Source organism: Parus major, chromosome 20, assembly GCF_001522545.3.
Source record: "Parus major isolate Abel chromosome 20, Parus_major1.1, whole genome shotgun sequence".
Classification (NCBI taxonomy): domain Eukaryota; kingdom Metazoa; phylum Chordata; class Aves; order Passeriformes; family Paridae; genus Parus; species Parus major.
In genome coordinates, this window is record NC_031788.1 from 11,996,938 (window position 1) to 12,022,243 (window position 25,306).

The window sequence follows — 25,306 nt, forward strand, 5'->3', positions numbered from 1 at the left end:
TAACACACACCCCAACACTGGCTGTCCCTGTCACCCCTGGGATAACACACACCCCAACACTGGCCTGGGAGGATGTGACACTTGTTATTTCACAGTCAGGGCTGGGAGGTGGAAGAAAGTCCCTCACTTTGAACAGTTGCTCCACAGCTCTTGTCACTAAAGGTCCTTTAAAATGAAAGCTTTCACCCTGCAGAGCGGAGCCGTGAGCTTGTGATGAGTTCAGCTGGCACCAAACGTGGATCCCTGGCATGAAAAGCCTCAAGGGCTGGAATTTGTGTCTATAGTGTGTGGGTATGTGTGTGTGTGTGTGTGGTTGTCAGAAGCAGAGCCAGGCCAAGAACCAGCACTCCTGAAAAGCCCCATCTGTTTGTCTCAGCTCCTTCCCACAGCAGCTCGGTCCTTATCGGTGGCAAATGTCCAGAGTCACTTGTCAAGCACAAAGCTGCCAAAAATCATTAAAACACAATGGCCCCCTGTACCAGCCAACAGTAAAACTGTTCCAAAGGCAGCCTGATAAACACAAATCTGCCTATAATAGCCCCGACAGAGGCTGGTGTTTCCTATGTGCAATCAGATATTCCTGCCCTTTTCTGTTGTGGCAACTCGCGAGCGTGTTTGATGGCGAGGGGAAGGGGAACAAAGCAGGTGGCTAATGGGCTGTTTTCTGTTTCAGTGGAGCATGACAGAGAGTTTCACCATCAGCGCTGCCACTACCGAGAGTTCAGGTTTGATCTGTCCCGGATCCCGGAGGGAGAGGCGGTGACGGCGGCCGAGTTCAGGATTTACAAGGATTACATCCGCGAGCGCTTCGACAACGAAACCTTCCAGATCAGCGTCTACCAGGTGCTGCAGGAGCACCCGGGAAGGTGAGCAGAGCCCGCTGGAAGCACTGGCTCCTGCAGGGAGTTACAGGCAGGGATCCAGGGGTGCTGAGCTGGCTCTGACAGCGGGGCTGTGCAGGGAACCCCAGCTCCCGTGGGTGTGACTGGGGATGGATGTCCTGGGAGCATCCCCAGCGCTCCTGCTCTGCCTCTGGGAGCAGCCTGGCTGTGTCCTAGTGCAGGAAAACTACCATAAACCAGGAATATTTAATGATTTCTGGAAGTATCTCCCCACTCCTTCCTCCTGCCTCTGATGGATCCTGAGGTGGCAAAACCAAATGCTTCCTTTGGAATTGTAGCTTAATTACTAACCCTTATTACTGAAGGCATTCAAGCTCCCTAATTAACAAAGACAGATGACACCATGCTTTTTATATTGACTGATTGTTTTGCATGTGCAAAACTACAAGATGAGCTATTAAATCCCTTCCAAGCAATTATTAATGTATGCCAAGCTCCCTGACAAATCGTCCAGGGAACTTGAATAAGAACATATGTTCAATTTTCTCATCTGGTTTTAGTTCCAATTAATCAGCAATCCCAAACCACTTATCAGAGGCACTCAGTTTCATTTACACATATTTCTTTTGCATACAAATCCTACCAAAAGTGAGATTGCATTTATTTACATGAAAAGTATTTACAATCACATTCTAGTCAGAAGTTATTCTTTAGGACTACTAAATATGGGCCAATAATACTACAGTCCTAATTTAGGTTTATGAAAAGAGAAACACTAGGGATTTAAAAAGTGAAAAGTCCAAAAGGGTAAGAAAAAGAAGTATAATCAGGACTCTGGCTTTATAGTTTTATAAGAGCTAATAAAGATGCAGAAAAACTTGAAGTATGTCAGGAAACCTTGTCAACCTTTTTTTAATGGTGAAAATTTCAACTGGCTTTGCTGGATGGTAAAAATATTTTAACCACTGGTGTGTTTTCTTCCACATCTAAAATTCTAATTTTATAGCTTAAAATTCACAGTTCTCCTGGCATTTCTAATGATGCAATTATTTGCTATGTTTGGGAACTGTGCTAAAATGAATATGTTTTTATCAAACACTGGTAATTCAAACTGCATTTCAACCAAGCCTTCCTTAAAGGAGAAGGCAACAAGCCAGAACTGTGCACAGAACCCATCAGAACATTTCAGTTCATTCCCTCCTGGGCCACTCCAGAGGCAGCAGCTTCCCTTGGCTGTATTTCTTGAGTAGATTATTTAGGTACAAGCCTGCAGGGATGACTTTCCAGTTTTGGGAAGAGCAGAAACTGTAGATGTGTTGGCAGAGGAGGAGGAGGCACAGGAGCCAACCTGTGTGCCAGGGCACTGGGGGATTGCCAGGAACCTGCTCTGGAGTAAATGACCTTCCTCATCAGATGCCAGGGAAGTTCTCCCTCACGTCCTGATGAGTGAGGTGCACCCTAGGAATCCTACTGACAGAGTCAGAATGAAATCTGATATCTTAATTTTACCATGGTGCATCCAAAAGTTTGTTATGACTTTGTTTCGAGAGGATGGAGCAGCAAATGCTTCTGCAAACTGCCTCCTCCACTAATTCCTATTCCTAAAGGAAAAAAAATGTATGCAAAGGGCAGGCATATACATCAACCACTCTCTGGAAGAGGTGAGGAATCTTGCTAAGTATACAGATGTTCCAGCCACAAGATTAGATGCAATTTTACTACATCATATTCACCACAGAAACACTATTTTTAATGAGTGTTCATCCATATTCCCCTTTAGCATACATTTTGGCACAGGCTATGGCGAGTTTTGAACAGTTTGTCCTGAAAAAATATTCCTGTTGGTTTGGTTTGACGAAAGGTAAAAATATTGTCACTAACATTTGTAAAAATATTTGCTCTTTTTCTGCATTTTTCCACTGACATTTTCCACCCAGCTCTGTCACAGCCCAGTCATCCAAGTCAGTGTGTCATTGGGCAAGTGGAGAAAGAAAACAAACCCTCTCCAGTGTTGATCAAAACCCACCCTTTCACTTTGATGCTTCCTTGGCTGTTTGTCTCATCCTGAGCTGCTGGAAAGTCATCCCCATCTGACGTTGTTAGCAACAGCAGCAAAACAAAGCCAAACCCTCCTCCCCACACAGGCAGGGAAACCTCTGCTGCCTTTGGGTTTCCTTCTGCTGACACAGAAGCACTGCTGGGATTGCCTTTGGAGAGCTGAAAGGAGAGGGGATTCTCCAGACACAGCAGCTCCTGCCAGGGGCAGCTCAGCATCACCTCAGCCAGGGCAGAGAGCAGGACAGCTCTGAGACACAGCACAGAGCTGCAGAGCTCAAGCTGAGGGTGGCTGCAGGGATTTTCCTCTGTGAGATGTGCTGAAGGATTTTCAGTTAAACCACAGAGGAGCCTGCAGTTTGGAGGGTGTGATGGTGCCCTCGGTTCACATAAAGCAGAGGTATGAGCAGCTCAGCGTTTAATGACTTCACGAGTTCAGACAGGTTGGAGGCATCTAACCAGCAACATCTCTTGTGTGCACTTCATTGTCAGTGAAAAATACAGGCTTAGGTGTTTCCAGAGCAACAGCTGCACCCCCAGCAGATTATTCCTGAAATTCTGCCCCTCAGCAGCACAAACATTTGCAGGGTGGAAACTCTCCCCCATCCACCTACTCAACCTGACAGTGAAAATGAGAGCCCAGCCCTGTCCTTTGCAGCAGAGGAGATGCCACTTGACTTGGGACTACTAGAAATTATATCTCAGTTGGACTGAAGATATTATTACAGGTGTTTGTAGGAAATCAGGCCAAATGATTCAAATATTCTTTCTGACTTTTCCAAATCTTTTGTTGCAAGGCAAGCTCTTCAAACTGGCAACATCTCTGTGATAAAAAGGCATGCACAGCATTCCTTAGGCACACAGCATCAGTTATTCACTTTAGGCAAACAAGTACATTCATGAACAAAAATGTCCCAAATATCACACACACTGATGATGTTTTAACTGGTATAACATGTCTCAAAGCTTTCGAGTGCATAGCTTGAAGTCCAGTGACTCATGTCCAACTTCTCTTTGGACTTTGTGGCTCACTCCCCCAAAAGCCTGGGAAGGTTTTACAAAGCCAGTGACTGACCTGAGAAGGGTGACAGCAGCAGGACATGCAGTCCATGGTGGTGGTGACAAACCCTTCCCAGTGGGAGCTGAAGGTGGAGCTGGGTGCTGCTCAAGTCTCCTCCCTCTTGGAAAAGGAGGGAGAGCAAAGCAGATCCCAGTGCTCACTCAGGGCATCCCCCTCAGCTGATTAACCTGAAGCTGCAGAAAAAATTCAGACTGTGGAGCTGCCCTAAAGCTCAGAGCTCAATGCTGCTTTTCTGTCTGCACCTTTTGAGGCTGAAATATCTCATCCCAGAGTTACATCTCCTATTTCGTTGGACCCAGCACTTGCACTGCAGAGTGAATCCCAATCCCTTTGATGTCGATGAGAGTTTTGTTACTAGAGAGAATAAAACCAGGTACTTGACCAGCCTTTGGTAATTGAAATGTAGTTGTTACATGTTCACTTTGTGGCCATTATGGATTTCAAGGGCTTCAAAGGTAGTGATTTGAATGCTCATGTTACCAGCCCTGCAGAAAAATCAGATCTTGCAGGATGCATTCCTGGGTTTGACTTGCAGCTGGAACACTTTAGCTTGAGCTTCAAACTACACCACTGCTGCACCAGATCAAACCTGAGCCCCTCTCCAGACCCCTTTCTGCCATTCTTTGGAGTCTGGTTCCATGTTGTGGGTTGAAACATGTAATTCTAGTACCTAAGAAAGGCTTGGGCCCACCCAGCCCATTAAGCAGATGTGCCTTCTTTTTGGAGCTTTTTTTGGCAGCAGCGTGATCCTTCTGGGGATGGCACAGCACAGCACAGTTTGATTTAATGATGTGCCCCAGCACTGTGACAGTGTCTACAAATGCTGAAAATAGCTTTGATTATAATTTTTTGGTGACTTTTCTGCAATTCAGTTGATAACTACATTTATCTCTCAGCAAGCAGCAAGGCAGCTGGAGCATAGAGATCCTGCAGCTCTCCACCAACAGAGCTGCATCTGCTTTTCTCCTTCAGACCATTCCTAAAAGCCACTGCAGCCTGCAAAAACCTCTGACAAATCCTGAACTTAGCAAGGTATGACTCTTCACTTGAGGAGCTGCAGGAGGCATTTTGCAAAGCCCAGTGGGTCCTTGCTGGGTGAGTGATGCACTAATGAACAGCCCTTCAGTGCTGAGCAGAAACAGCTGCATGGAAAGTGGCAGAGATGTGTGTATAACCTCATCTCAGCACTGCTTTTACAAGAGGCTTCATGTTTAGGCAACATGTTGCATCAAACAAACTCCCATTGCCATTTAATCAGCCTCTGAGATCTCGATTTTACCCTTCTCCAACACTGTGTAAGAAAGGCAACACAGCTACTAGAAGCACACAAAGCAGAATTAAGAATCTGCTGCAATTTTAAAGTGAATTTAATTTTCCCCTAGGTTCAACAGAATTTACACAGACCTGTTTCACTACCAGCACAGCCAGCTTTCAGGCCAATCCTTGGAAAACACCTCTAGCAAACAGAATTCCTGCTGTGGACATCCCTTCACCTGGCAGAGCTCCTGGGCTGTGTTTGGCTGGTGGCTCCTGCCCGAGGCATGGGGGAACTTTTATCAGTGGGGATAGTTTTTATCAGTGGGGAGAGTTTTTATCAGTGGGGATAGCTTTTATCAGTGGGGATAGCTTTTATCAGTGGGGAGAGCTTTTATCAGTGGGGAGAGCTTTTATCAGTGGGGAGAGCTTTTATCAGTGGGGAGAGCTTTTATCAGTGTTGGGGAGAGGGGAGGATAAGCAGAGGATCCCAGGCCCAGGGAAGGGAAGGTGTGGGAGGAGGGCTGCATCAGGTCTGTGTACAGAGGGTGTTGCAAACGTGCCAGGGAGAGGCCCAGGGAGATCCTGGGGCCCTCTCAAAGTAGGAAAGTCTGAAAAATATTTTCCTAAGCTTGTCTTTGGACAGCTGCAGCTGACTTTAAGCAATGACACCAAGCAAACTGGAATCTGGATACGGCAGGTTTTTAATCCAAACAGATGTCTTCTAACCCCACATCTCCTCTCACCCTCCCAGGATGCTCTTTTTGCCTTCTCCTCCCTCCACCTGCTCAAACCTGGCTGTGAATAACCCCCTTCCCCCCCTGCCAGCTCTGTCCTTGGGCTGTCTGCTGGAAAACTTGCACCATGCCTGTGACCCAAGCAGCCCCTCTAGGGTTAGAATGTGAGTCAAGAGGAGAGGATTGTGCTCCTGGCTTAAACACTGTGGTTTACATGCTGAATCAATAAGAATTCACCATATCCATGCCTCAAGTGTTTCCTACTTTAAAACAGAAGCAGGAGGCCTCACCCACGTTTGTAAAGCCATTCAAAAGCTGTTGCAAGGTGCTGCTGTACGGTTGCTGTTAAAACACTGTAATTTGTAATTCCTGCAGGTAGCAGGGAGGGATCAGAGCAGCCCTGAGGGATCTGGGCTGAGGGATTGCCTGTCCCTGATGCAGGCAGGGGACAGCAGGACCTGCTGCTGTCAGGACAGAGCTGGGTGAGCTGGGGCTCTGAGGCTGCTCCCAGCACCGAGCGCTGGCTGGTGACAGAAATCACCTTGTCTTACAGTGCAATGGAAATTGCCAAGAGTCACCTTCACTGCTGCTGCCTGTCCATTCTCCCATTTATTTTTATCCCACTTGGAAGTGCTCATTAGTGTTTACTACCACTTGTCAACCAGCAGCTTGAAATAACAGGGCTGACGAGCGGGATGGGTTCAGTGAGTGAAGAAAACAGACGGAAAAGCAGGGACTGCTTGGCAAGAGGACTGTCCTAAAATAGTGTAGACCTTACAGCATCAAAGTCTATAAATGCAGAGTTTTATCTCCTGTTCTCTTGCTAATGCAGAATTTCTATCTCTCATCTTTTCATCCATGTTCTCCTCTTGCCCCATTTCACTCAGGCAGGTGATGGGGCAGATGCAGCACCTCTCATTTTTTGAATATATTTCTAGTGTTTATGGCTTCAAACCAAACTGCATCCCAGAGACTGAAAAAGTACCCCAGCAAAAAGCAAAGAAGACATACATACTATTTTCATGAAGCTTCAGAGTTGTCAATCCTTTCTCTTAATTTAGAATTGCCATGTTACAACAATTTCCTTTATCCTTCCCTTCCCTGCCTTTTCTGTACTTGTGTTCTCTTATTTCTGTGCTCATCCCCACAATCCTCACTTCTTCCAGCCCTTTCACTAAATATTTGTGATCCCTTTCCTTACCAGCATCAGCCCTTCCACCTCCAAAGCTCCAGCTGCTTCCCAGACACGATCTCACATGCATCCTGCCCAGCCACCCTCACTCGTTACTCACCCCTGAGCCCAGAAAACAACTCCTCTAAGGAAGTTTCACAGACCACACAGCACTTCTGTGACCTGCAGACAAATTTTTGGGAGTGCTTTCTAACAGGAGGTGACTCTCCTGTCTGGCATCCAGTGCTGGACACTACCAAAGACATCAGCAGGCAAATACCAACCTCCTGCCTTCATCTCAGGCTCCACTGACAGCCTGATGCTTGAGAAAACCGAGCAGAAAGCCCCAAATTTTATCACTGTTAAAAGCTCTGACACTCCCGCTGATGTCAGTTCTTTGAACACTCAGCCATTTTGATGTGGTCTCAACAGAACATTCTTGTGGTCTGGATCCAGACTTTGTAATTTATGTAACTCTAATCTAGACATTAACATTTCCATGTCCCAGCTTAATTTTTTTTAAAAGAAGGATCATGTGCTTTTCCTATCTCTTGCTCTGGAAAAAGGCACGGTACGATTTCTTGCATGCACCAAAGTTCTAAAATGAAGGAACTGAATGCAGGGCCAAGGAACCAAAGGGATTTTTTTGCCTCCTTGCTGCAGAGCCATCACTCACATCGCTCCAGGAACGTGCTCAGTGAGTTCACAGTTGGAAGCTGAGGTACAGAGTGAGATGTGCCCTAGAAACCTTTTCTCTTTGGGCTCTGATTTTTATCTCACAGCTAAAACCCAAAGCAGCCACATTAGTTAGACTTAACCAGCACTATCTTCTGTGATAAGTCATTAGATGGGAGCCCTCAGAATAAATGTTGTTTAAGTCTTAGCAGAACAACATTTCCTTGCTGTGTTTACTGTGTCTTGTCCAACAAAGATATCTCAAGGGCTGGCTATTAGCTGGTGATTTAATGCTGTTTGCCTGTCTTTGGAGAGCAGGACATTCCACTTAAAGGAGGTTGTTCTTTTTATAAAGAATGAGAGGTTTCTTTTCATCAGAACAGGAGCCACAATCTCAGGAGCCTGTGCTTGCAACACCAACGAGGTTTTGCATCCCACCCCTGGCCACTGCTGGTGGGCCAGGGCAGAAAGCGCTAATCCAGGAGCTCTTGAACTCCTCCAAAGGGCATCTGACTCCAAAGGGCTTTTTGGGGTCCAAATGTTCCAAGTGTGTGTGGGAAGGACATTTCCCTTCAGTGGGTCCCTTTGATCTCTCACTTCGGGCTTCCCCTCCAGGCCTATTGTTTGCACATTGCTGTAACTACAGGAAAACAAACGCATTATACAATTTCCCAGACTGACTCACCCTGGTACTTGATGCCTCGTGTTGTCTCTTATCCCGATTGCATCATGTCAGCATGGGAAGCTTAAAGGCTGTTTTTTCTGAGTAATAATACTGCAGTTGGGCAGTAGCTAAAAACAAAAAAATTATCATGATTGCTACTATCATCAACCTGCGAAATACAAGGGGAGAAAACCAAGCGAGCCAAGTCCCTGTTAACTAAACCTTGTGTGAATCATGAGTTCCAGTCAGAGGCCATGCCTAAATAATGTAATGTGTGAATATAAAAACCCTTTCCTCCTGGAAACTTGGCCTCAGCCACTGGAAAGGGCCAATCCATGCGAGACTCCCTCACCCCTGGCTCCTCTGGGATGTGTTTGGTTTGGTGTGCTGTAAACAGGGAAGGGTGGGAGGTGTCCTGGGCTGTGGGGACAGGGCCACTGCTCCTGGGTGGGGATGAAACCCCAGGAATTTGTCCCCTGGTTAGAGCCTGAGCATCTTGCATTGCTGTAGCTGATGTGATCCTGGTTAACTTCAGCTTTCCTGGGAGCTCCCAGCACCTGCACCGAGCCTCTGCATTGCTGCACCATGGATCCTTCCTGAGCCACCCACTCTGGCTCCCCAACACCCACTGGAATATTCCCATGGGATCCCCTCTGCCTTAGCAAGGAGCTGTTGCAGCAAGTCCAGTTTCCACACCCCAGAACTTTGCAAGCACTGGTTGCACCCTCAGCAGCACCGGCTGCGTGTTTGGCAGCGTATTCCATCCAAATCCATCCTGCTTTAGGGAGGAAACACAGAATCCTCTTCTTGCACACCCTGGGCCGTGTGCTCACGTGCTCTGCAGCAACTCATTTCAGAAACTGAATTTCATGTAAGCCAGCAGAGGTGGGTGGTGACATCCCTTAGCTCACGGGGGAAAGCATCAGCTCACACACACTCTGGCCCACTGAGGTTGAGAGGAAAACGAAATAGTAAAAGCATTGCAAAACCCCCTCCATTCCTGTTCTGTGTGGGAAAAAAGCTTCTAATTTCTTGGTATGCCAAAGGGAAAAGAATCACTAAAAGCTGTGAGTCAAAAGCCCTTATGCCAGCAGCTCTCCCCAGATTTATTTCTGATCACTTGATGTTTCGTGCAGAGACACTGTGTGAACACATCTAAATATGTGTATTAGCACTGACAAATCCATAGTGATAAAATTCATAAGGCCTTTTAAAGCTTTGAGGATGTGATTAAAGGGTTTTTCAAGGATAGTTCTTCATTCAAAAGGATATAATTACACTTGAACAAGTTATCATGTTTGTTCACTGTAGGTACAAAACAGCTCTTACAGGACTTGTCTAGACACTTCCACCACCATTGTTACTCTTTTAAAGTGATTTTTTATAAAAGAACTGCAACAACATCCATTTTTAATCTTCTATCTCCTTTTTTTTTCTGATAAGACTCCTTCCTTTACAGAACCTGTGTTTTCTCAGATTTTAATTTTTCAGAAATTTGCCAGGCAACATCTGGTAAATCTGAAATAATTTCAACATTTTCAAAAGAACAGACTCTCCCTATTTAGGATATTTTTCATTTTCTGCTATTATTTCTTCAGCTAGAGTAACCCAGCAGTAGACTTTTAAAAAAAAACCCAAAAAAGATTAGAGATTGTGACCCCAGTGGTGCAGACCTGTGACTGTGCAGAGGGTTATTGCCTCAATCAGTTGTCTGTAACCTCAGATGAGCAAATTTAGAATCAACCCACTACACGTGTTAATGTATGCACACCAGTGCTCCAGCTGGCTTGCACCAGGCTACAGCTATGCAGGAAAGTCAGGAAATTATGTGTGGAAAGGCTAATGAGCAGCATTGTCTGCCCAATTAGCGGGTTTGCATATGCAAACAGCAATTCTGCAGATCTGTGCCTGGCAAGCATTTTTTGAAGTTTCATCAGGAGCTCAAGTTTAGCTGTAGCAGCAAAGTAACTCCAGACCACCTCAGCTCTGCTTCAACCCATCCTGTCTTTTTGGAAGAGGAGAGAAGCTTCATCTGAGGGTGATTAGAGGGGAGCACCCACCAGCCCAGCCCCACTCTCTGAAACCCCAACCCCACTCACTGCCTAGAGGAAACTTCTGGAGACTCCAGTGGCAATCCTGGCTAACTGGGAATTCTGCTTCTTGCTTCCAGGGACTCAGACTTGTTCCTGCTGGACTCCAGGACGATCTGGGCTGCAGAGGAAGGGTGGCTGGTGTTTGACATCACCGCCACCAGTAACCACTGGGTGGTGAATCCCCAGCACAACCTTGGCCTGCAGCTCTCTGTGGAGGGCACTGATGGTGAGTGGCACCCACCAGCCAGGGGCTCCCCGTGCCAGGCACGTCATTCCCAGCCAGGGGAAGCACCAAACATTCATCTTTGCATTCTGTAACCGTGTGCTGTAAGCCCTGCTGGACTTTGATGCAACTGTGCTTGGGCAATCCTTGAGGATTTAAGTGAAGTAAAAAATGAAAATAAAGCAACCCCCAATTTTTCTTTGTGTCTGCTGTTACATGAGCTGTAATCATGAAACAAATAGTCTACTTAAGAAAAAAAAATCTTATAAAACAAATGAGCTGAGAGCCCTTTTCCCACTCTCCCTGGCCAGGCTGCCTTGCAGGGCTTGTCCAGGAAAGTGTCAGCTGTACTTTGGCACGTTTGATTTGTGGCTGACAAGGCCCAGCTCTGTCCTTAGCAAAAGGATCACAAAACCATTAACATAATTTGGGTTTAGCAGCAGCACTCAGTAACTTGGGACAGAATAATCCTGGATATCACCTCTGCACTTCACAGCAGCACCCAGACATCCCTCGACAGCACCAGGGGGAAAAATTAAATTTCCCACTGCTACCCTCTCCTTGCCTTTTTTTGTAAAAAAATGATTTAATTCTACACAGAAACCTACTAATTGTCTTTTACCAACAAATCTAATTATTCTAAAGCCCAAGATGAAGGACACATGGATGATAATCAAAGTTTTGTACAAAGTTATCAGATATAGCGATGGCAAGATGCAGCAATAAGCAAAATGTCTCCAAACATTTGTTTCTCTCAGCTAAGGTGTATCTGGAACTCTGTCAGCATTTCATACAAGGCATTTTTACTTTAAGCTAATAACCTTCCAGTGGGAATTTAGTGCTCCTATGGGCTGAGTTTTATGGTTCCTTTTATAGGATCACTTCAAATTATAGGTTGGTGAACTTGAAGAAACCCCTCTAAAGAATGCAGGAAAAGTTAATGCTAAGCGGATTTGGGGTAAAATAATTATATGTAGGACTATTTAATATAACTTTTACACCCAGACATAAAATGAAGTGTGCTGTGCTGAGCTGCTCTTGTTCTGACAAAGCAGCTTTGGCCAACAAATCCAGGTCTTTAGAGGGTTGATGGCAGGCCCAGGAATGACCCTGAAGGGCAGCAGCTCTGCCCTGTGTTACCCTGGCTGCTGGCACAGCTGCTGCAGGAGCTCTCACCAGGCTGTTGTGTCTGCAGGACAAAGCATCAACCCCAAGCTGGCGGGGCTCATCGGGAGGCACGGCCCGCAGAACAAGCAGCCCTTCACCGTCGCCTTCTTCAAAGCCACCGAGGTCCACCTGCGCAGCATCCGCTCCACGGGGGGAAAGCAGAGGAGCCAGAACCGATCCAAAGCACCAAAGAACCAGGAGGCTTTCCGGGTGTCCAACGTTGCAGGTATGGCACAGCTGCCTGGGTCCCCCTTTCTGCCCGTGGGGTGACCTGGGAACCGTTTCTCACACGTTATCTCTTTGCTGTCCCTTTGGCCCACCACTGGTTTGAAAACTGTGTGGGGTTAGGGTTGTTCCAAAAATGTCAGGAGAAAGCATGTTTCTTTGAAGAAATGTTGAATTGAGGGATTTCTTAATCCAAATTTAAAAAATACTCCAAGCGCCTAACCAGAAAAAACTCCTCCCATACGAAATAAATTCTCATTTTGAAGTTGAAGATAATTACATTAAAGCAATGAGCAAGTGATCAGTGGATCTGAATCCAGATGCTGTTCCTTTTCAGGCCTTGTGATTTTAAGTTTAGCCCCTAAAAAGCATAGTCATCCCCAAATTCTTTCATGGAAGAGGAAAATCCATTCATTCTCAGGATAACCACGGCTATTCTGGGGGGAGCAGCACTTCCTAATTTGGAAGAGAACTCCATCAGGCATTTGAAATAGAAATGTGGCTTAATTATGTGATACCTCAGAGTAACAGGCCTTTGGTGATGGTCCCAGCAGGAGCCACAGCTCAGGGCTGGCTCTGCTGAGGCAGCAGCAAATTCTAGCTGCTTCTGGGAGTGCCTCACTGCATGGAAGGAGAGCTTGTGAGGAGCAGAAAGACCAGGAAAAAAAAAAAAATCTATGTTTTTATAGAATCATTAACATTGGCAAAGACCTCCAAGATCATCAAGTCCAACCTTTGACCAATTCCAACCTTGCCAACCAGCCCAGAGCACTGAGTTCCAGGTCCAGTCCCTTGAACACCTCCAGAGATGGGACCCCACTGCCTTTCTGGCAGCTCCTTCCAATGCCTGACCACACTTTCAGTGAAGAAATTCTCCCTGAGCCATTCCTTCTGCTTGGGTCTCTGCTCAGGCTTCACATCCAGAATGGACAAATCTTTAAAACTGCACCTATCCTCCTTTTATGTACAGGCAATAATCAGTGATCTGTGTGGTGCTATTAGGAGGTCAGAGGAAGTCCAGGGGAAAAAAAAATAAAGACAAAAAAAACCCTACTTCCCCAGGCCTTTTTGGCTTTGCACAAAAAAGCCAGAAGTACATCTCATATATGTTGAACCCAGCCATTATTATATGATTAAAACAGCTAAAAAACCAAAAAGCTGTGAGTGCAGCAGCCGAGCAGCGATGCCTCGCTCCCTGCTGAGGGCTGTGGGAGCTGGGGCAGCCCAAGCTCATGGCCACCATTGTCCCCTGACAGAGAACAGCAGCAGTGACCAGCGACAGGCCTGCAAGAAACACGAGCTCTACGTCAGCTTCAGGGACCTGGGGTGGCAGGTAAGGCTGGCACAGGCCATTCAGGGTGTTTTTCCTGAAGGGGAAAAATATTGTATGCTGCCTTTAGCATGTTTGAGTGCTTCTGCCAAGTTGGGTGTACAAATGTTTAGTGTGAGACTGGCTGGAAGCTCAACAAACTCAGGTCCTTCTGAGGAGCTGTGGGGTGCTCTGGCAGTGCTGAGGGCACACACAGCTCTTCATTTTCATCTGCCCATTCTTTTAGACCTGGTTAAAGACATTTTGCTTTCTGAAAGCCTGTGTCTGCATCGTGTTGCTGGGTGAAGTGATCCTTGTGGACAGCCAGGAGGGCACTGCTGAATGCATGAACAACTGAACCCAGGTGTTCAGCTGCTCTGTGGGCACAGTGGCAATGTGGGATGTGTCCCTCCAGGAAGAGCAGGCACTTTAGAGGCCTGTAACAGAGCTTTAGCAAGGCCAGGGGGCCAGATTTTTTTTTTTGCAGGCCACTGTAACTGTGCATGGCTGTATGGATGTTTAGATGTATGTGCTGGTTGGCTCTTTGTTTCACTGCATTTCTGTCTTTCTCCACAATCCAATGGATTCAATTTAACCAAGGACTGGATCATTGCTCCGGAGGGCTATGCTGCCTATTACTGTGAAGGAGAATGTGCTTTCCCCTTGAATTCCTACATGAATGCTACAAATCACGCCATTGTACAGACACTGGTAGGTGCACCCTATCTCCTAACACAGGCTTACATCTACTCAGAAATAAATTTATACACAAAAGGGTCTCCAAGCTATCAGGGGAAGGAAGATCTGCCTTGGCTCTCAAGGTGCCTGCAGCATCTGGCTCCACAGGTCTGCCTGAGTGGCCTGAATTGGTGCCTGGCCAGAAATGACCCTGTCTTTGCTGCAGGCATTGGCAGGATCTCTCTGGCTTGAAAGGGCCCTGGGATAGACACTGCAATGGGGGTTTAGTCCCACTGCATAGGAAGGAAAGAGCAAGGCATGAGACCCACTATCAGCATCTCTTAGGAAAACTGTGAGGATCCACTCTGTGCTGCCACCAAAAGTGGATTTGGGGTCAGTGAATCCCAAAGTTATGCAGCTCAGCTCTGTCTGGGTGAGGGTATGGGACAGGCAGAAGGTTGTCCAGGAAAGAAGAATATGGGAGAGGAGAGGGGAAAATTAAACCTTAACATTCCTCTGTTTTCATTCCCCAGGTTCACTTTATAAACCCAGAGACTGTGCCGAAACCCTGCTGCGCTCCTACACAACTCAATGCCATCTCAGTGCTCTACTTTGATGACAGCTCCAATGTTATCCTAAAAAAATACAGGAACATGGTGGTACGAGCATGTGGCTGCCACTAGATTTGTAGGAAAGAGAAAGAAGAAAGCAAAAGAAGTTATTTGTAAAGAGTGGGTTTGTGTGGCTTCTGTGGGGGAGGGGGAAAGGTTGGTGCTCCAGCCATGGGTTGAAAAAAGTCCCAAACCATTTTAGGACCAGACCTCTGAAAGTTCAGACAATGGAAGAGTTTCTGGATCTTAAGAGGCATTTGAACACATTTTGTTTGAGTTTATTACAGACAATGAGCTTGTAAACTGAAACAAGCCAGAGAAACTGTTTAAAACCAAATCTGCTTACAAAATTGGCTCCTACAGTACATACTTTTGCAAATGAGTCTTTCTGGAGATTGCAAACTCACCAGTGTTGATTGTGAGTAAAACAGTAATAATCTATCCAAGGTGAGACTTGTGCTGTGACTAATAAGTGTGTGTAGTTCCTGTAACACGGTTTGCAATAAAATAAGTGAACAAAATATACCTGGAGTGAACAGGTATTTTGTTAGAGAATTATTGCTTCCACCCCTCTGCTTCAATCTCATAAGCAAAACCAAGGATAAATTACATGCAGCATCCAGTTTTAAACTACAGTAGCAAAAGCTGGATGTGGATTGACACACATTCAAAGGACAGATTAGGCAAAGATAAAACAAATCAATTGGCAAGCAAAAGAACTGAAGAAAAGCGCTTCAAAGAGCGAGAATTTATGGGTGCACTTTTTTTCTATCAACAAGGAAGGAAATTTCCTCTTGCAGCCAGAAAGTATTTCAATTTGCTGTGAACTTGAAACAGGAAAGCAGCAAAATGCTGAGAAACAGGGATTAAAGCTGAAGTTTATCTGGGGCATCCTAAGCAGTTGCAGAGGTGTGACTGAAGATCCTGCTGCTGTGTGGAAAATGTCCATTGACTTCCCTGAGGGAACAAGCCCCAGCACTTTTCCAAGAACATGGAGACTCAAGTGAGGAAGGTGCTGTGAGCTGGGATGTGCACCCAGCACCACACAGACTGGGAATGTGCTAGGAAACATTCCTTGCTGGGGCCAGTGCTTCTGATAAACCCCCTGCTCTCCTGGCTTCGCCTCAGCAAATCCCAAAACAATCCCCTTCAAGGGCCACCAAGAAGCTGGAACCAGAAGTAAGAAAATGTCCCCTCAAGGCTTTTCTTTTTCCTTCTTTTAAAGTCACAGGTTACACAAACATCACACTTTAACAATTAAGGCTCAATTAAAGTTGTTGCAAAGAAGAATACACAGTTGCAGTAACCAATCACAAACCAATTCCCTGCTTTGGCACGCACAGAAACAGGATTGGCATCAATTTCACCAGGGAGATAAAAAGAAAATAATGTCCAATAAAACACAGCGTTCAGCACACCCAGCTCTAAATCTCCAAACTTCAAAAAGGCTAAACCTCCAACAGATGGGTCCAGGACACCATAAATCCCTGGAGATGGGTCTCTGCTCAGTGAACACATGGGGCCATGCAGCCACAGTGGAGACTTGGCTCCATGTCTTGCCTTAGAGGAGAGTTAGAGAAAGAAGATAAATGAAATTCTGGACTTCACTCACTGCTCTTCTCCCTTTAAGTCACAGATCAAATCCAGACCAGCTGCCTCACTTTAAAAAGAATAAGCAAAGGAAGAAAAAAACCCTACTGTCTATGAAATAAATTGGAAACTTGTTTCTGATGGCCTAATTCTCATCTCATTTAAGTCAATTGATGTTTTCCCAGCAGTTTTCTCAGTAGCAGGATTAGTCTGATGGGAAAGGGGAAGGCCATCCATGACATTGGTAGGTTTTGGATGGGGGCTTTAGTGAGCAGCTGCCACGTTGCCAGATGTGCCTGGCATCCCCCCCAGCCACCCAACATCTGCAGGGACAGCCTGGCTGCAGCAGGCACCCTCCACAGGCAGGACCCAGCAAACCTCCCCACTCTGGACACACAGCAGGACAACAGCTGGAGCCAAAAGCCCTGGAGCCTGCAGACAGCACCATCCACCTTAAAACAGCCAAAGCTGCCCTCAGCACAGCCCTGGTTTAGAGTGAGGAACTGAAATCACACACACAGGAAGCATCTTTTGACATTGTACACATATATACACCTTCTGTAAACCTCCTAAAGGAAGTGCAGGTGCTGCCTAGAAACTTAAAAGCTAATCATGCCTGAACTTCCCCTATTTAGTAGTCAAGGATTAGTTTTCTCTTGCGGGTGTTTCAGTGTTGGTGGTCACTGTGTTGGTGTGTTGCATTTTTAACTTGGACCACGGTATCTTGCTGTATAGGATTCATATATTAAATATTATGTGGGGATTGTTTCTGTTTTGGTTTTTTGTTGTTGTTTTTAAGCATAATAACAGGATTTCTGTTGCTAGGCTCAACATCAGCTTCACTGTTTGTACATTTTTCTGTAAATAGTTGTCACAAGCGGAAGAAGAATTATTTATTTCCATCTCTGAATTCCTTTTCAATCACATGCAGGAAAAATGATTCTGGGTTCCTAAACACATTTGTTTCCTTATTTAAGAAGATATTTATTAACAGTTGGCAAAAATGCATACACATTTCTGGTTCTTTTCATAGAGCAGTTGTCAGAAGCCTTTTTTGTACAAACTAGTAAAATAAATCATTGCAACTTTACAAAAGATACCCCGACGACATTGTGTATCTGTGTGGTTATTCTCCTTTTATTCAAAGAACCTTTTTGGCTGGACAATGTTTCATCTTGAGCCTCTGTTTTCATGCAGCTCAGTCTCTATGTACGGGCAAAACTGTCACATGTCATTATTTGGTGCAGCTCCTTCGGTCCAAATCCAACAGGGAGGGAAGAATAGCAAAAATATGGATGTGTTTTGCAGTCTGTGCTGCAAAGATCCATGATTGAATTATAGTGCAGCTGTCAGCAGCTGTTTCAAAGAAGCAGGGGGTAAATTAGTTCTGTTTACTGCTAACATAGTTCAGAGATTTAGTCATCCCAATAAAATTATAGAGGCACAAGAAAGGAAGAAAGAAACTCCAAAGAAACATCAGCCAAGAAGCTGACATTTTCTAATTTAGATTGTTTTAGCATATTTGAGAGATGCTGCTGGCATGAGGTTTCCTACTGTGGATACCACACTGCATTGCTATGGAGGCAATGAAAAAAATAATGTCTAAATCCCTCTATTAACTGACCATTATATCTTTGGGGCACAGCAGAAATTTTGGGGTTCTTGTTTACACTGAACTGTGGGCAGAATTGTGCCAGTTTACATAGATATATTTGCTGGGCCAGTGGATTAAATCATCAGCATTTGGGACTTAATCTGCCATCTTCTTTACTTCTATTTACAAATTCATAAGTAAATTTGCTTTGTGCGCTGCTCTGACAGTCCAGGAAAGCATCGGTGGAAAGACCTTTATGGATGTAAAATGAGGCCTACTCAGCTCCTGTAGGCCTGGACTGATTTTAGAAGGAGGATCCTCTGGTGTTTCTCATTATGGTCCCAATTCTCTTCATTTAGGTGTGAGGCAGGAGTGGTGCCAGCAAGGGGAGAAAGAATAAAATAAATATTTTGGCTTTGCAGGGCCAGTCCTGCAGCCAACAGCAGCTTTACCACTGCCTTCAACACGTCCAGCCTTCTATCATGAAATATCTGCTGGTTTCCAGCTCTGCCATAAATACACACAACTTGCTGGATGTGCTTTGGAGCAGTTTTCCCAGCCTAGGAGCCAAAACTCCATTCCCAAGCTGGTTGCAGCCTCCCCTTGGTCTGCAGCACTCCTGTGGCTTTGTCTCCTCATCTACTGTTCTGGAAGAGGAATTCTTGACATGAATACATACACTGCCATAAACTGGCAGGGCCATAAAACCCTGGTGAACGAGCCTCCAAACAGCTAGATTTATCTGAGTAATGACATTTTAAAGCACATTTAAAGCATTTTATAGAACAGTTATTTTAACTTCCTTTCAGGCCAAACTTTGAGGATGTTATGTTTGCTTAATTGAGCTGTTTCAGATCTGTTCCAGTACTGACAATAAGATCCTTTTGTTCCTATGTAGGAAACTGCCTCTGTTGCTGCCAGGGTTCGAATAATAAAAAATAATGGTTTAAATAAGCCTTAGTGCAATTTTAAGATTCCTGATTGTTCTGGAAGCATCAGCTGTAAAGCCCCAAACCAGAGAGGGACAGCAGAGCTCAAGGGCATGGCCAGGGGCTGCAGGATTCCCCCTGCTGCTGGATTCAGTCCCTCAGCTCTGCCTGCAATGGGAACAGATACTTCTGGATAAAAATCCCCAGAGACTCATCTTTGGAGTTCAGAATTCACATCCTCTGTATGCTTCCATCCAAATACCCTGCCTGCTGACTTCCACTGCTGCCACAAACACATTATTCTCTGTATTCAGCCTTCCTTCAGAGAGAAATTCTGCCCAATTAAGCTAAGAGGAGCCAGTTTGAAGTTTTTATTTATCAGGTAATGATTGACAAGACCTCGAGGCAGAAATTAGGAGCACTTTATACTACAGTCATTCATTACTGAGTACAAAAGCAACACAAATGGGTTATTATGGCCACTTTGAGTTACTCTGTTTTAAATAAAAATATCTATTCCCTTTTTCTGCCTAATGCTGTGGAATTTGTGTTCCTAAATCAGCAGCTGAAAAACACCAGAAGTTTAGGATAACAGGTTTAATTGACTTGTTTCCTAGCTGGTTTTCCAAGGGTCAGTTTACCAGGCAATAGGAACAGACTTTTTAATTTTAATATTTGGAAAGTTGTGTCTTGGTATTGTGAGGTTTACCACTTCAGGATAAATCTGCTGTTTTCTCCAACAGAATAATGTATTAATTAACTCCATAAATGAAGACAGCACAATCTTAAAACAGCTTAAGTTTGGCTTTGTATTCGAAAGGAAAACAGGACAAGCCATAGACAGATTCATCACCTTCACACCTTTTTACCCCAGTGAAAGGCACTGGGGGGGGGAAAAAGGGAGCTCAGCCTCAACCCCTCAAACCCTTAGAAAAACAACTTAGCACTTGACCAGTTTTTGGAGGCATGGTTAAACATTTAACCATTCTCAGGCTAAAGCTCTACATGGGGTGCTTGAATTAACCCCAGCCTCAAAGAATTGGCTTGCTTGTCTGCAATAAAACCCAATCCCAGGCCAGTCAGCAGTAATTTGGGGAATGGAGCATTTGTGCTGGGACTGGGAAGGGGTGAGTGGCTGTATCCACTGCAACCTCTGTAATTGAAACCACGCTCAGAGCCCGGGAGCTGGAGTGACTCCTGAGAGAGATCTCCGTGCTGCTGATAACTTGGGCCTAATGGGCTTATTTTAAGAAGCTCTTAAGAAGAAAGGAGGGGATGCCAGGAACTCAGTGGATCTGTTGTGCTTTAGTGTGTCAGCACCTGGGGCTCCAGCCCAGGATGTTGGGGTTGTGCTAAATTTCCAGAACAACACCAAAGGTTTGGGATGTCGCTGTGGTTGTGGAGTGCAAAAAGAGCTACAGAAGTGTTTTTGACCTGGCTCCCCACCTTCCCTTCCATTGCATGACCTCTCCACTAAGGTCCAGAGTGGACAACAGCCCCAGCAGTGGCCAGACACTGATGGTGACACCAGCGAGGTGACCTTTGGCTTGGCTAATGAAGGAGAACTGTTGCAGGCTGCTGGATTTATTCCTGTGTTATTTGTTGCTGCTGTGTCAGGTGCTTCATATAAAATATGTGGAAGCAGAGACATTGAGTGTCTGGATTCAGTTATGAAGGGTCAGAGCTCAAAGATATCGTTTCTCAGGTCCCAACAATTTTAGCCATATTGCTCAGTGCTCAAAACAAGCTCTAGACAAGAGCAGAGCAGTCAGTGCCTCTACAGCACCACTCAGACTCTTTAGAAACAGAGATTTGAGCAATTGCTTAATGAGAATAAATCCCTTTTTTTTTTTTTTTTTTTTAAGCTTCTATCTTAGGCTACATTCTAAGCACACAAGAGAGGAGAACAAACCAATATCAGCTGATCCAAGACCAACACGTGAGGAGTTTTCCTTCTGATTTGTTTATACATTTCTCACAGTGATCTACTGCCACTCCTGACCTATTTTCAGCTCCTGAAGTGAGAAACCAGCTCTTAAATCCACCGAAATGAGTTGTTCTTCCTTAACAGGGAATGACCTGGCTGAACTGCAGTTTTAGGAGTTGGTTAATTACTCCAAAGTTGTATTTCATGACACCTCAGGGCTAAGTTTTAGAGCAGACAGCAAGGAGAGGCAGGGCCATGCCTTTGTGAGAAGAAAGAATGCAGCTACTGCCTTTGCAATTTACAACCAAGTTCTGAAATCCATCTTGCAGGGCTCCCCTGGAAACCCAGCCAGTGGTTTTGGGGAGAAGGAACACAACACTCACAGAGAATGAGCCACCATCAACTTGGAGCAACTTTAATCAGGAGATCTTTTTTTCCCAGCACCAAGGCAGCCTCTTTTTATTCCAGATCAGAAAAATGCACAAGTGATTCCAAGCTCAGGCCATCAGTTGTTTTGGTTTCACATGACTACTGAGAAATCAACTGTAAAAGCTGGTGCAGTTATACACACACATACCATACACAGAATGTGAACTGTAAATACTGGCAGGGAGTCTGGTTTAAGAAGCTGCATTTAAAGTTGTGTCAGAAGAGCCTTTGGAACCCCCATTTCCAGAGACTTATAGTGCAGGGGGCGGGGAGGGAATAAATCTGATTTTGCTGGAGCTTTGCCTACAACTTCTCAGCCATAAAGCCTTTATTTATGGCTGTTACACAGCATGAAGGATTCAATTTGTCCTTTGTTATGAATTTCAGTGGATCATGTAACTGTTTATTTCCAGATATTTTAAAAAAACTGTTGGTATTTTTGGTTTGCAGGAAAAAAAACAAAGCTCCTCGTAGTCTACATTAGTGGGGACGTGCTTAGACCACACTTGATAGAGACAGGGGGTTCCAAAGCCCTGAAATTTCTTCCTTGGCCAGGAATGGCAGCAGCCCCCTCTGAGAGCTGCTGGAGGCACTCCTTCTTGGGAGTAGGTGGAAAAGCACAACCAGTTCAAGGCACAAACTGGATCAGCTCTTCACAGCTCTGAGAGATTTCCTGCTTCTGGTAGCAGCTGAGAACAAGATGCTCAATAAAGCAAAATCACAGCCAAAGAGAGCTGTGTGTCTCCAGTGAGTCACTGCACTGTGCAGTGGCAGTGGGGAGTCACAATGACAGCCCTATTAATTAACACTGGCTAAGCATTCCCTCTTCAAAGAGTTTTTATTGATAGCAATTAAAAAGGAAGATGCTTGTATTTTGCCTTCATTTATTTCATGTTTCTCATCTGGCTCAAGAAAAGGCCTTGAGAAACCTGTTTTTTGGGCAAGAGGTAACAGCCTCAAGTTAAAAAGAGATGGAGTCTCCTTCCTGGGAGTTGTGGGAGATTGACAGAAGATAAAGCCCATGGGTCAAATATTATGTTCTCCAGATGGGAGTGACAGTCTTTGAGGAAGCAGATCTGGTTTTCTGCTGCAGCACCTCTCAGAAAATGAAAAGAAAAACATCTCTGCTGGCACTGCAGGATACTGGAGTGGTTTTTGCTTCATTTCCAGACCATGTGTCAGACATACCCTGGTGTCTCCTCAAGCCCCCTTTATCAACAGAGGTAGAAGACCAGGGGTGCATCGAGTCTGTGATTCACCTGCCTCCTCTTGAAATATTCTCAGCAAGTAGGACAGATCACAAGGATTGTCACCATCTAGGTCAGTCCCTGACATATCAGACACTGCATTTACTGCTCCTACAGCATAAAAAACAAATGATTTGGGGTGATCTATTGCCAGTATGAGAATAGTGACCTCGGGGGCTTGTTCTAGGCTCAGGGTTCCCCAGTTTTTCAGTCTCTGGCTGAAAATACACGGGTTAATCGGACAGAGGTATGGAAAACCCTCCCCAACTCTGTTCCCTGCCTCTGAAGGGAGTGCAAATGATCAACATACCAGAGGTCACACACACATTTGCAGAGAAGTTTACATTTAATCAACATCTGTCCCTCCCACCCAGCACATATGAGGATCTTCTGGAAAAAAAAACAAAACAGTTAATCAATTCACAAAAATATTGAGCTACAGCTCTTCCCTCCCCAGTCAAATTAAAGACCTTTTCTGTGCAGTGACAGCTGATAAATGCTGAGCCCTGTACTTTAGGTCCTTGTTGCTGGTGTCTACCTTAATTGCTGCTTCCCATTTGCTTTGGCCCCTTCTCAAAGGAGGCAGCACATCTAATTGCACAGGAGGGAGATGTCTGCCTCTGATCTGTCTGAGCAGTTTCTCCCTCAAGTAATTTAGAAGCGTCTCTGTTACTCCAAACCCGTAAATGAGAGCAGCTTTGGGATTCAGCCATCTTCCCCAAGCTAAAGGATTTTCCCTGTTCAGTAGGATGTTGTCACATTTGGCTGCCAAAACTGCTTATTGTGCTGTGAGTTGTCAGCCAAAATGAAGCTCCACTGCTGCCTGAAGTTGTATTTGTTGAGGCCTCCTCGTCTTTGAGAGGAAACTGCCATATCCCCCTCCCCACTCCATTTCCTTCCATGGTTTACCCAGTTGCATTAACAGCAGCAGAAAGTTTGTGGTGATGGGACTGGAATTCCTCAGTGGAGTTTTTCTTAACACATCTAGATACCAGATATCTACTGAGCTATATTTAGAGACAGGGCTACATCTCTGAAGAATTAAAAGAAAGGCCTATACTTCTGAAAGCCACAAGGCCACAAAGATAGATTATGTGAATTACTGTCATTACCAAAATTGCTGGTTAAAGAAGTTCTAAGCACCCTGCATCACTCTAGCAGCTCGACTATAGGAACCACTGCAATTAGAAAGTATTTTAAATCATGCCAGTACAAACACAATCTGGAAATGGAAAATACCGTGCTAGTCATTGCATCTGGAAATTAATGGCTGGCATGGAAGTGCGTGGAACTGGTTACTCATGCTGAGAAGTGGGCACGGTGAAGTCATGTCCACCACCACTCCTGACTGCCTTTGACTACAGGCAAAGGTTATTTCCAGTCTCACCCACACTTCTGGCAGCCCCCAGATCCCAGGGCTGCTGCTCACCCAGCTCTGGCATTGCTGGCAGGGACTGAACTGTCACAACATCCCCAAGTGCCAGGGAAGGCGTGACACACAAAGGGCTGCACCAGCCACATCACCCTCTCTCGCAAGAGCAAATCAACATTTAAGTCAGGTAATGCACAAAGAAGCATTCAAGCTGTTCAGTCATCAATCCAAACACCTGTTTCTCAGATGCTTCAAACTACTGCATCATTTCATTTAGGACTACAAAAGATAAATCTTACCTCTCCAGTATCAGAGGTCACCTTTCTCTTTTCTTCCACACACTCTGCTCAACAGAAATAGGCTGTGACATCAAGGTAGCACCAGCATTTTGTCCTTCCAGGGAAAAGAGAACTCACACCTTTGTGAAGTCACCAAAATACCAGAACCCATAAGACCTTTCCCCTCCTTAGAACAAACTCTGGCCTCTCTAACCAAGCTCCAGAACCAAGCCCAACTTCTCAGTGACTGCTTCAAAATCCTGCAGTTCAGTCCTTTCTGGGAACTTCTGATTTTCACCTCCTTTGGTGATTATTTACCCATCAGTTTTTTCAATTAGGAGGCACCGTTGTCTCTCCCCCATGTGATATGGCTTAAGTATGGAGAAGCCTCTCTGTGCCCTTCTCCCAGACTCCATCCCCAAAGACCTCATTAATTAGGCAATCACCCCTAATCACGCAGTCACCTCGTGGATTGTGTTCTCACACAGCCTTTCAGAGTCCTCTGCTGGCCACAAGAATCCACCCCCATACCTGGTCCCTCTGCCAGGGGACTTTCTGCCCTACATCACTGTGGGGATTGGGAAGAGCCTGCCTCTCCTGTCTCCCTGTCCTGGGCTCCCACAGCCAGGCTGACCCAGAGAATCAGGATGTCCAAGTGTGTTTTGGGCTGTTTTACATGTCCACACGGGCAGTGGGGAGCTCCTAGTGAAAATCACTGATTCCCTGGAAAGCCTGGTGTAACAAAGGGAGATTTTTCACATCTCATGGCTCATTTTAGCAAGGATTGCTCCCAAAACAGTCCTGTCCCAAGCTGGTCTGGGAGGGCCTCACATCTGCAGAGGGGTTGGGAGCCCTGCCCGGGTGTGTGGATGTACAGGCACAGTCTCAGATGCCCAAAGCTTCACACAAGGAGGTTTGGTGGAGGCACAGAAACCTTTTCCCCCTCACATGTGCCTTGCAAAAGCGACTGCTGGTTGTGCTGCCTGTCCCCAGCCCTGTCTCAGCCTCCCAAGCACTTCTGCAGCTTCCTCAGAGCCACAGCTCGGGTGATCTGCAGCACTTTAATGTGGTCTTTGTTCTCTCTGCAGCTGGGTGCCACATTTAGGAATCCAGCAGGGCTGGAGTGACACAGCCCCAGCCCTGGGTGTTTCCCCC

At 45.5% G+C, this 25,306-nt stretch overlaps 1 protein-coding gene across 1 annotated transcript in view; it reads left to right on the top strand.

Annotated features, from left to right (window-relative positions):
- BMP7 (bone morphogenetic protein 7) overlaps positions 1-17,474 on the top strand; it is a 40,897-nt gene extending 23,423 nt beyond the window's left edge. Inside the window, exons 2-7 of the mRNA XM_015647943.2 lie at positions 674-866; positions 10,650-10,798; positions 11,991-12,188; positions 13,444-13,520; positions 14,097-14,207; positions 14,708-17,474. Of these exons, the coding sequence (XP_015503429.1) occupies positions 674-866; positions 10,650-10,798; positions 11,991-12,188; positions 13,444-13,520; positions 14,097-14,207; positions 14,708-14,857 (878 nt within the window). The 3' untranslated portion in view covers positions 14,858-17,474. The remainder of the gene's footprint in view (positions 1-673; positions 867-10,649; positions 10,799-11,990; positions 12,189-13,443; positions 13,521-14,096; positions 14,208-14,707) is intronic.
- The last annotated feature ends 7,832 nt before the right edge of the window (positions 17,475-25,306 follow it).